Source organism: Mustelus asterias, chromosome 1 (genome assembly GCF_964213995.1).
Source record: "Mustelus asterias chromosome 1, sMusAst1.hap1.1, whole genome shotgun sequence".
NCBI classification, from domain to species: Eukaryota; Metazoa; Chordata; class Chondrichthyes; order Carcharhiniformes; family Triakidae; genus Mustelus; species Mustelus asterias.
In genome coordinates, this window is record NC_135801.1 from 187,021,715 (window position 1) to 187,034,286 (window position 12,572).

Sequence of the window (12,572 nt, forward strand, 5' to 3'; positions counted from 1 at the left end):
GACTTTTAGTGTCAGAGGGATTAATAGTGTAAATATGTGGGGTTACGGGGATAGGGCCTGGGTGGGATTGTTGTCAGGGCAGGCTCGATGGGCCGAATGGCCTCCTTCTGCATTGCAGGGATCCTATGATTCTAGGTTGAAGAGTAGCCGCACCAATTCTGGGAGCAACACCGACATTGGGACTTTAATTTCACGTAAACATTTAAACAGTAGCCCAGTTATTTTCTTCATGCTCTCAATGATATGAATGTTTTCGATGAGCAGGGAGAGATTTGTGAGAAGGACAGTGGCAGCAGGTCTCACTTTCAGAGGGTGATCATTCTCTGGATGGTTCTCAGCCAGATACGGGGACCTGTTTGACTCCTGGTGTTGCGGCGTTCAAAACTCTGCAAATGGCAAGATGTCATGTGAGGGGGGAGTGTGTGAGCGGCAGGCAGCCAAGTCTCGCTTCACTGACAGAGTGTGCAGCCACTGCAGTGGGAAAAAGAGGGCGCTAAGACCCAGAGGCTGCTGCTGGGCGGCTTATAAAGCAGCAGCGCGGAGACCTGTAGAAGGAATTGACACAGCGGCTGGATCACAGGAGCTGTGCTTTGTCAGTGAGCCTGTCCTGTGCGAGTGAGTCCTGCAGCCTGCCCGGTGTGTGTGAGAGCCCTGCCGCCTGCCCTGTCCCCCACTCTGCAGCCTGCCCTGCCTGCTCACTGAGCCCTGCGGTCCTGTCCCGTCCCGTACCCTGCCCTGTGTGTGTGTGAGAGTCCTGCAGCCTTCCCTGTGTGTTGAAAATCCAGGTGATTCTTCCAGACAGCTTCCCCTCCAGCCCATCCCACTCCATGGCCACATGCTGATTTCAAGGAAGTCTCAAGTTGCAGAGAGAGGATTGCAGCAGCAACAGGAATTAGATGGATTCAGCAAAGAAGGGTGAGTTCTGAGCGGGGTCCGTTCTGTGTGTTAATGTGGAGAGTCTCTCTTTTTGTCGTGTGTGTTAATGTGTAAAGGCTGTGTGTGTGTGTGGAGTCTCTGCTGTGTGTGTGTAAAAAGTCTGGTCTATGTTTGTGTGGAGTCTCTGTCTCTGTCTGTGTGTGTGGAGTGTCTGTGTCTGTACTCTGTTGTGTGGCGTCTGTCTTTCCGCTGTGTGTGTGGAGAGTGTCTCTATCTGCTGTGTGGAGAGGAAGCATTACAAGCACGGCAGTGACACTCTCCCGATTAGTTTAAATCCAGCCGGTGTATTTAAAAGGGCGTTACTTTCTTATTTTAAAATGTTTCAAACCAGATTGCATAGTTTCTTTCCCCCAAGAGCATAGTGTGTTTTGGGGTTGGGGGAGGGAATGAAATGTTTGTACTATACAGCACCTTCTGTGACCTCAGTGTCCCAAAGCGCTTTGCAGCCAATCAAATACTTTTGGTGTGTAGTCACTGTTGGAGATGTAGCGGCCAAGTCTCTCTCTGCAGACAGCAGTGTGATCGGGACTCCACGCGCACTCTCTTTCAGGTTTTGATTGTGGGGTAAATTTGGGGGGGGGGGGAGGTGCAGCAGGGAGATTATCCTCCCCCCCCCCCCCCTTTCAAGACAGCAGAACAGGATCCTTTGTGTCCTGATGGAATCCTTGGTCTAACTAATGTCTCACCCAGATGGCAGGGTACCTTTGACAGTGCAGCACCCCCTTCAGTACCACATTGGAAGCCCAACTGTGATTATGTGATGGAGCTTCTGGAGTTGGGTTGAGCACAAAATCTTGGCTGGCATACCAGTGTGGCATTGGAGGGCATTAAACTGGAACACAGTTTGCCCCCTCGGGGGGGAGGGAGATGTGTAAGAATCCTTTATGCAATTTTGCACAGAAGGTGTGTTATCTCTGGGTCAACATTTCCTCAGCTGGTGAAGTGCATGGCCACACAGGGCACCTGCTATGTGCCAGTATGGTCCCTTTTTGAGAAGTCTGTATGCAGAGCTTTGTGGCATTTATTTAAGTAGTCATGATATGGAGATGCCAGTGTTGGACTGGAATGGGCACAGTAAGAAGTCTCACAACACCAGGTTAAAGTCCAACTGTTATTTGGAATCGCAAGCTTTCGGGGCGCTGCTCCTTCATCAAGTGAGTGGAGAGGTAGATTTCACTGTATATGAAACCTACCCCTCCACTCACCTGAGGAAGGAGCAGCGCTCCGAAAGCTTGTGATTCCAAATAACAGTTGGACTTTAACCTGGTGTTGTGAGACTTCTTACTTCACAGTGCAAGTAACGGGCCACACACAACACAAAGAAATGAGGGGGCAAGGTCCAGGCCTGTATTTCAATAAACTTTGTGGTATTTGATGGATAAGGGCAGGTCTGATAGTGCAGTGCGTAGCAGCCCTGCCTCTGAATCAGAAACTCCGGGTTTGAGCCCCACCCGGGGCTTGATGGCCAAAGAGGGTGCGTTCATAATGCGATCAAATGGGCTGAGAGTGTCAACCAGCAAAACCCTTCCAAACGCACCAATGGCTGGTGGTAAGAGTGGTTGAGACTCCTGGTCAGCCACACTTGATGTGGAGTGACACCCCCGTCAAGTTATAAGCCTCTGGCAACAGACTAGTGACCTGGTCCAGGTATAATTAGCTATGGAAACAGTGCAGGAAGAGGAATGGAATGGAAGGGATATGGGAATAATGATGGCGGGGGGGGAGGGAAGAGAGAAATAACGTTGAAGTAGATGATCAGCCAGGATATTATTGAATGGTGGAGCAGGCTTGGAGGGCCAAATGGCCTACTCCTGCTCCTTTTGGATTTATTCCACAGCCAACTTCAGTAGAACAGATTATTTGATCGCATAAAGTTTATTTATTTGTGTCACAAGTAGGCTTACATTAACACTGCAATGAAGTCACTGTGAAAATCCCCAAGTTGCCACACTCCAGCACCTGTTCGGATACACTGAGGGAAAATTTAGCATGGCCAATGCACCTAACCAGTGCGTCTTTTGGACTGTGGGAGGAAACTGGAACACCCAGAGGAAACCCACGCAGACATGGGGAGAACATGCAAACTCTGCAGACAGTGACCCAAGCTGGGAATTGAATCTGGTCCTTGGCACTGTGAGGCAGCAGTGCTAGCCACTGTGCCACCCCCCAAGCATTGCTGTTTGTGGATGCTTGCTGTGTGCAAATTGGTTGCCATGTTTTTAACATTACAACAAGTCTGTTTATTCTTTCATGGGATGTGGGCAACACTGGCAAGGCCAGCATTTGTTGTCCATCCCTAGTTGTCCTTGAGTGAGAGGCTTGCTGGGTCATTTCATAGGGCAGTTGAGAGTTAACCACATTGGTGTGACTCTGGAGTCACATGTAGGCCAGACGGGGGTAAGGACAGCAGATTTCTTAAAGAACATTGGGGAACTTGGCAGCTGCCATGGTGGGATTTGAAACCATATCGCCAGATAGCAGCTTGGTTCTCTGGATTACTAGTTCAGTGATGTTACCACTGTCTCTGTGTATTGGTGAGAGTTCTACAGCTCCTGAGGTGTAGAGGAATCTGGGAGGCCTAGTACATGAATCACAAAAGACTTGTATGCAGGTACAGCAAGTAATTTTGGAAAGCTTTATTGTGAAAGGAATTGGATACAAGAGTAGGGAGGTTATACTTCAGTTCTACAGGACATTGGTGTGACCACACCTGCAGTATTATGTACAGATGTAAATGCATTAGAAGCAGATAAGACAAGATTTAGAATCCCTGCAGTGCAGTAGAAGGCCATTCGGCTCATTGAGTCTACACTGACTCTCGGACAGAACATCCCACCCAGGCCCTATTCCTGTAACCCCACCATATTTATACTGCGACACTAAGGGGCAATTTAGCATGACCAATTCAACTAACCTGTACATCTTTGAACTGTGGGAGGAAACCGCAGCACCCAGAGGAAACCAACACAGACACAGGGAGAATGTGCAGATTTGGCACAGACCGTGACCCAAGGCCAGAATTGAACCCGGATCACTGGGTGCTGTGAGGCAGCAGTGCTTGCCGCTGTGAGGCAGCAGTGCTTGCCACTGTGCCATGCATTTTACCAGACTAATGCATGGAAGGGGCAAGTTTTCTTGGGACGAAAGGTTGGATTCGCATCCGCTGGAGTTTAGCAGAGTAAATGCAAGTTGATTGAAACATGTAAGATCCTGAGGGGGTCTTGACAAGGTGGATGTGGAGAGGATGTTCCCTCTTCCGAGAAGAATCTCGACCATGGCTCGCTCTTGAAAAATAAAGGCTCATCTGTTTAAAATCAATGAGGCGAAATGTTTTCTCTGCGGGTTGTGAATCTTTGGACCCCTCCTCTTTAAAAGGCAGTGGAAGTAGAGTCTTTGAATGTTTTTAAGACAGAGGTGGATAGATTCTTGGCAAGCAAGGGGGAGGGTGGTGATAGACGGGATGCAGGTTTGAGGATACTATCAGATCTATCAGAGGTTTACAGCATGGAAACAGGCCCTTCGGCCCAACTTGTCCATGTTACCCAGTTTTTATCACTAATCTAGTTCCAATTGCCTGCGTTTGGCCCATATCCCTCTATACACATCATGCTCACGTAACTGTCTAAATGTTTTTTTAAAAGCCAAGATTATACCCACCTCTACTACTACCATTGGCAGCTTGTTCCAGACACTCACCACCCTCTGTGAAAAAATTGCCCCTCTGGACACTTTTGTATCTCTCCCCTCTTACCTTAAACCTATGCCCTCTAGTTTTAGACTCCCCTATCTTTGGAAAAGATGTTGACTATCTAGCTGATCTGTGCCCCTCATTATTTTATGGACCTCTATAAAATCACCCCTCAGCCTCCACGCTCCAGGGAAAAAAGTCTGTCTATCCAGCCCCTCCTTTTTATAGCTCAAACCATCAAGTCCCAGGAGCACCCTCAGGGTGGCAGTGGTTAGTACTGCTGCCTCACAGTGGCAGGGGCCCGGGTTTGATCTCCGGCCCTGGGTGACTGTCTGTGTGCAGTCTGCACGTTCTCCCCATGTCTCCCTGGGTTTCCTCTGGTTACCTCCCACAGTCCGAAAGACGTGCTGGTTAGGTGCATTGGCCATGCTAAATTCTCCCTCAGTGTACCCAAATAGGCACCAGAGTGTGGCAACTAGGGTATTTTCACAGTAGCTTCATTGCCGTGTTAATGTAAGCCGCCTTGTTAACTTTTTTTTCCTCACTTGCTCCCTCTCTGAAACACTGTAACCTAGATTGGAGAGCAGCGTTGACAGTAAATGTGACAGATGGATAGGGCAGGGGCTGGGAGGAGATGAACCATTTGATGAACTGTCAATATGCAACCCTCAGGGGAGGGGTTCAAACGGCTGGCACTTTATCAGGTAATTTGTCGCCTTGAGGCGTACTCACTCATCACCTCAGACAGCCAGTCCTTTCATGTTTGGCACAATATCTGATGATTCGGGAGTGGGGAAGCTGCATGGGGAGCACTAGCCTGGAGTTTCTACTGAACTCTCTGGTGTGGGATTTGAACCTCTGACCCTCTGTTATCCACTAAGCCGTGGCTGGTGGCGAACAGGAACTTGCTTTGGGTGCTGTTGCACATGTTCCTCATGTACGTGAGCACATGCATGTACACGCACAGATAAGGTGAACAGTTGGAAGCTTTTTCCCAGGGCAGAAATGACAGTCACAAGGGGGGAAAGGTTCAGTGGAGGTGTGCGGGGGACGATTTTAACACAGAGGTGGGGGCCTGGAATGCTCTGCCAAGTGAGGTGGTTGAGGCAGATAGGTTAGCAACAAAGACTCATCTGGATAGATGCATGGACAGACGGGGAATAGAGGGATACAGGCGGTTGGTCTAGATAGGACAACATGATCAGTGCAGGCTTGGAGAGCCAAAGGTTCTGTTCCTGTGCTGTACTGTTCTCTTTATGTACGTGTGTACACATGCACACACCTCCTGTGGTGCTGAAATGAAAACCAGCAGTCCTCTTTTAATTTTTGACATGACCCTTGTCTGTGAGCCAGAACTGCACAGCGTTTACTTGCCAGCATCCTGACAGGGTTGAGTGAAGCCCAGGTTTCTGTTGATGGAGGCCCACCATGTCAAGAGGTTGGTTGCTCAGGGAGTCCCTCTGAGGCGCAGGAGAGGGAGAGATGAATAATGTGTATTAAAAGCTGCAATTGAAAAAGAATATGTCACCAGAGTCTTGTAGCACTTGGAGGGAAAATAGGTTGGCTTAACTGTTTTGTGTGGTGTGTAAATGTTATGAAAGTTCACATTCCCCCTTCCTGGCAGCTTGATAACTTGAACTTGGTTTGAAAGGAAATCACTAAAAGCTAAAAAGTAATGCTGGATTGTTGCAAAAGCTCCTCTCCTGGTTGTTGTTTGGGACCCTGTGCTCCCGATTTAATCTGGGCCCACACATGTGACTCCAATCCCACAAATTATGTGGTTGACTCTTACCCGCCCACCAAGAGGCTCAGCAATCCCAAACCACTGTCAATAGTTCAGGAGGAAGGCCTATCGCCATCACCTGCACCCACCTGGCAATTGTCTTTGCCAATGATGCCCCCATTTAAGAATGTATAAAGTGATAAGCGAGCCACTTTCTAGATGAACCGAGCTGTTGGCCTTCCTCCCTCTGTCACTGATCCAAAGTGCGGAGTGGCAGCGGGACCACCCCACCCCCACCAATTGCCCCCCATGATACTCTCTGAGCATTGCCACTTTCCTCTTGGGCAGTGCCCAGGGAGCATCCCCCACACCTCTTACCTCCTGGGGGCCCTCAGACTTCAGACCTTGGCCTACTAATAATTCGTAAATGAGCACTTGAATACATTGTACAGGTCCGTGCGGAGCTGATGGCACCGTAAATCCGGACTCTCTCGGAGGCCCTGGCACCTAGCGGGAAGCCCGCTTCACTGCCTGCACTTGAGTCTTCTGACCAGCCAGAGGAAACAACATCCCTGCATTCAGTCTGTCCAGCCCTGTCAAAATTTTATATACTTCAATGAGATTCCTTCTCGTTCTTTTAAATTCCACTGAACACTGATCTAGTCAACCTAATTTCTCCTCAGTCAACCATCCTGCCACTCCAAATGAACCTACACTGCACTCCCTCTTTAGTCATGGGTGAGGTAACAGAAGATTGGAGAGTAGCTAACATTGTTCTGTTTAAGAAAGGCAGAAGAGACAATCCAGGAAAATACAGGCCTATGAGCCTTGCATCAGTGGTGGGGAAATTATTGGAGAAGGTTCTTGGGGACAGGATGTACTCGCGTCTGGAAGAGAGTAGGCTTATTAGCAATAGGCAGTGTGGTTTTGGGAAGGGGAGGTCATGTCTCTCAAACTTGATTGAATTCTTGGTGAGGAAGTGACAAGAAAAATTGGACAGGGCAGTGGATGTTGTATACGTAGACTTTAGTGAAGCCTTCAATAAGGTTCCTCCATGGCAGGCTGATACAGAAGATATCTGAGGTGAGCTGGTAAAATGGATACAAAACTGGCTTGGGCATAGAACACAGTAAGAAGTCTCACAACACCAGGTTAAAGTCCAACAGGTTTATTTGGTAGCACAAGCCACTAGCTTTCAGAGTGCTGCTCCTTCATCAGGTAAGTGGGAGTTCTGTTCACAAACGGGGCATATAAAGATACAAACTCAATTTACAAAATTTTGTTTACCCCAGTCCAACGCCGGCATCTCCACATCTTGGGCATAGAAAGCAGAGAGTAGCAGTGGAAGGGTACTTTTCTAACTGGAGGTCTGTGACAAATGGTGTTCCACAAGGATCAGTGCTGGGGCCTCTGTTTGTAATATATAAATGATTTTGGAGAAAAATATAGGTGGTCTGATTCGTAAATTTGCAGATGATACAAAAATTGAGAGTAGCGGATAGTGAGGAGAATTGTCAGCGGATACAGCAGGATCTAAATTGGCTGGAAACCTGGGCCAAAAGATGGCAGATGGAATTTAACCCGGACAAATGAGGTGATGCGATTTGGAAGGTCTACTGCAGAAGGAAAGTATACAGTAAATGGTGGAGTCCTTAGAAATGTTAGCATACAGAGGGATCTAGGCGTGCAGATCCATAGTTCCCTGAAGGTGGCAACTCAGGTGGTCAAGAAGGCATATGACATGCTGGCCTTCATCATCGGTCAGGATTTGGAGGATATGGGGCTTTGAAGAAAGGTTGAACAAACTTGGATTGTTTTCATTGGAGTGTCGGAGGATGAGGGGGGACCTGATAGAGGTTTACAAGATTATGACAGGCTTGGACAGAGTGGATAGTCAGTCTTTTTCCCAGAGTTGAAGGGTCAATTACTCAGGGGCATAGGTTGAGAGCGAGAGGGGGAAAGTTTTTTCCCACAGAGGGTGGTGAATGCCTGGAATGTGCTGCTGGAGGAGGTGGTGGAAGCAGATTCTATAACGAGAGGCATCTGGATAGATACATGAATAGAGGGATATGGGCCAAGTAGAGGCAAGATAATAGGTTAGAAAGGCATCTGTACAGACTTGGTGGGCCGAAGGGCCTGTTTGTGTGCTGTACTGTTCTTTGTCCATTCTTGGTAAGGAGACCAAAACTGTATACAATATTCCAGGTGTGGTCTCACCAAGGCCCTGTACAGCTGCAGCAAGGCATCCTTACTCCTGTACCCGATTCCTCTTGTAATAAAGGCAAACATACAATTAGCCTTCCAAACTGCTTGCTGCACCTGCATGCTTGCTTTCAGTGACTGATGAGGGCCCCCAGGTCCCTTTTGTATGTCAACATTTCCCAATCTATCACCATTTAAATAAAGTTTATTTTATTAGTGTTACAAGTAGGCACACATTAACACTGCAATGAAGTTACTGTGAAAATCCCCTAGTCGCCACACTCCGGCACCTGTTCGGGTACACTGACGGAGAATTTAGCATGGCCAATGCACCGAACCAGCACGTCTTTCAGACTGGTGTGAGGAAACCAGAGCACCCAGAAGAAACCCACGCAGACATGGGGAGAATGTGCAGACAGTGACCCAAGGCTGGAATCAAACCCAGGTCCCTGGCGCTGTGAGGCAGCAGTGCTAACCACTGTGTGCCACCCTCTGGATGCTCTGGCTGGAATTTTCCGGCTGTTCTTACCCATGGGATCGTCTGGTCCCGATGACGGCAATGGGGGGGGGGGGTGGGGTATCTGGGAAGGGGTGGGGGAAGTGCTGCGGTGCGTAGAATGGGAACTCTGTGGTAGGCCACCTCTGTCACCGCAAAACACACTGTGGGGGAGTCGTGGAAAATCCTGCCCTCTATCATTCTGTTTCTCCTTTCGCAGCGGGTAATTTCACACTTATCCATGTTGTACTGTATTTGCCCAGTCACTCAACTTTGTCTCAATCACCTTGAAGCCTCCTCCTCCTCTCCACTCACATTTCCACTCCGTTTCGTGTTGGCAGTAAACTTGGCAATATTATATTTGGTTCCTCACCCAAATTGTGAATAGCTGGGGCCCAAGCCCTGATCCCTGCGGGGCCCTCCTAGTCACTGCCTGCCACTTCGCAAAAGACCCATTGATTCCGACTGTTTCCTGTCTGCTAACCAATCCTCAATCCATGCCAATGTATTACCCCCCCCTCCCCCCTCAACCCATGTGTTTACATTTTTCACACTATCCTCCTATATGGGACTTTATCAAAAGCTTTCTGATCATCCAAATACATCACGTCCACTGATTCACTCTTATCCTGCTGTTCTCTCTCTCATCCTATTCAGCGTGATTCCACCCTTCAGCTTAATGTAAGCTTCCCAGCTATTGTAAGTCACTCTGTGATTGAATCAAACCATCAGCATGTTCGGCAGGTGTCCTGTGCTGCTTTCTCCTACCTCCGCTAACTCTTTCATATTGGATTGAAGGAAGATTGATTAATTCGGCAACAACAGTGTGCCTGAGTGATGGTGATCTACCTCGGGGTGCGTTAGAGTTGGTGGATTTGGGAGAGTGATTGTGGGCTGGGAAACAGATCAAACAGACTGAATTCAGTTTGCTGACTCATCAGAGTCCAGGTCACATCTCAACTCTTTCATCCTCCGTTCAATTGTTGTTTCAGCACAGTATCCGCTTTCCTGTCATTAAGGTCAACGGAGATATTTAAGGCCAAGTTAGCGGAGACCTCTGGCTTTGATCACTGAGAGGTGATGGCCTAGTGGTATTATCGCTAGACTATTAATCCAGGAACTCGGCTAATGTTCTGGGTTCGAATCCTGCCACAGCAGATGGTGGAATTTAAATTTAATAGAACAAATCTGGAATTGGGAATCTACTGATGACCATGAAACCATTGTCGGGGAAAAACCCATCTGGTTCACTAATGTCCTTTAGGGAAGGAAATCTGCCGTCCTTACCTGGTCTGGCCTACATGTGACTCCAGAGCCACAGCAATGTGGTTGACTCTCAACTGCCCTCCAGGATGGGCAATAAATGCTGGTCCAGCCAGCGATGCCCCATGTTCCACAAATGAATATTTAAAAAAAGGTTAAATTATGACCCAGATTTGGAATTGTGCCAGGGGTTGTGATTTTTTTTTTTGATAGTTTAGAGGTGCCGTCTTTTTGGGTGAGATGTCAAACTCCATTTTCCATCTGCCCTTTAGAATATTCACCTGTGCAATATTGAAGAAGAGTAGTTGGGTTCTCCTCCGTGTCCTGATCAATATTTATCCCTCAACATAATGTGAAAGAGCACATTAACTAGTCATTATCACTTTACTGTGTATTTAGGCCAGGGGCCTCACTTGGGCTAAGGGGGGGACATTAAGGGATATGGACAGGGTGAATAGGAAGCAGCTGTTCCCCTTGGTTGAGGGGGCACGGTTTTAGGGTGAGGGGCAGGAGATTCAGAGGGGATTTGAGAAAAAAAGAATTCACTCGGAGGGTGGTGGGAATCTGGCATGCTGTGCCTGGGAAGGTACTGAGGCCAGAAACCTTGCAACCGTTTTTTAAAAAAAATATTTGGATGAGCTCTTGAAATATAATATCCAAGGATAAGGGACAACTGCAGGAAAATGGGACTAGTGTGTCTTTAGTAGTAGTTATAGTCGGTGCACACTCGATGGGCCAAAGGTTCTTTTCCGCAATGGATGACTCTATCTCCTGCCATCCAACTGGAACAGGAAGTGGGTACCCACTCCCCCTGCTGGCGCATGTGCACTTCCTCCCACGGTCGTTGTTGTGCACCCCATCGAACACTCCCCACTCACTTTCTGCCTCACCGCTTTGTGAGGTAATTCATACCAGCCACCCCGCTCTCGACCCCTCACTGCCTCCTACTGGCCATACTGCTTGCTGCGGGTGGGGTAGGAAGGGCATGGGAAAGGAGCAGCATGTTGGACAGTCCCGGGTTAGGTGTGGGGTGCTGAGCAGGAGGCAGTGATGGATCAGGGTGGCGAGGTCCGATTGCGGTTTTATTACGAGTAGCCCCCCAGGATTTTTAAACTGGTGTTTTGGGGGATTAATATTCTGTGGAAGCTGCAATCCTTAAGCACGGTGTGAGGCTGTCAGAGTGAGAATACACATCCTTTCAGATCCTGCACATCAAAGAAACATTTAATTGGTGCCGCATTTGTTGACATGTCTTTACACTGCTCGGTGTAACGAACTGTCCTGTTGTTTGATGTAAGCAGTACCTGCATCATTGGCAGTGATGTCTCGGGCAGCAACGTAACTGCATGAATGGTGAGTGTATCCCCTACCACTGCAGTGCCAACAAGCACAGCGTTTTTGTACAGGGAGCAGGTGACTCAGGAGGCTGCCTATCAGTGGTCTTGGATGGGAGGATAATTTGCAATCCATTGGATTACCAGCTACCCATGATTGATTACCACGATTTGCTGGAGCTTACATAACAGTTTTGGTTTGGATGGGAGTAACAGTATCAAGGGTTATGAATCAGATTGAGCTGAACTACACATGTCATAAAGATTTACAGCATGGAAACGGGCCCTACTGCCGCCCAGTTATTACTGTTAAGCTAATGATCAGATTGAACAGATGAATAGGTTTGAGGGCCTGAATGGCCTCCGTGTTCCTACGCTTTGATTGGGGATTGGAGACTAATTTCTCCTTTTTTATATTTGCTGCTTATCTGAAGATGGATGTCCTTGCTGTAGAGGGATTACAGTGAAGGTTTACCAGGCTGATTCCTGGGATGGCAGGTCTGTCATATGAGGAGAGGTTAAATCAATTAGGATTATATACACTCATAGAAACTTATAAAACACTAACCGGGTAGATTCAGAAAGAATGTTCCCAATGGTGAGGGAGTTCAGAACTAGGGGTCATAGTTTGAGGATAAGGGGTAAACCTTTTAGAACTGAGGTGAGGAGAAATTTCTTCACCCAGAGGGTGGTGAATGTGTGGAATTCACTACTACAGAATGTAGCTTAGGCCAAAACATTGTGTGATTTCAAGAAGAAACTAGATATAGCTCTTGGGGCTCAAGGGATATTGGGGGGCGGGGGGGAGGGGGAGGAGAGGTGGGATCAGGATATTGAATTGGATGATCAAAATGAATGGTGGAGCAGGCCTTTAGGCCTGCTTCTAGTTTCTGTTTGTTTAACCATAGTCGCCGGCCTCTTTCAGGAGGT

General features: G+C 48.0%; 1 protein-coding gene across 1 annotated transcript in view; it reads left to right on the forward strand.

Annotated features, from left to right (window-relative positions):
• Nucleotides 1–301: 301 nt before the first annotated feature.
• The window catches only part of adisspb (adipose secreted signaling protein b), a 148,001-nt gene continuing 135,730 nt past the window's right edge, over nt 302–12,572 (forward strand). The window contains exon 1 of the mRNA XM_078224256.1: nt 302–915. Within this exon, the coding sequence (XP_078080382.1) occupies nt 897–915 (19 nt within the window). The 5' untranslated portion in view covers nt 302–896. The remainder of the gene's footprint in view (nt 916–12,572) is intronic.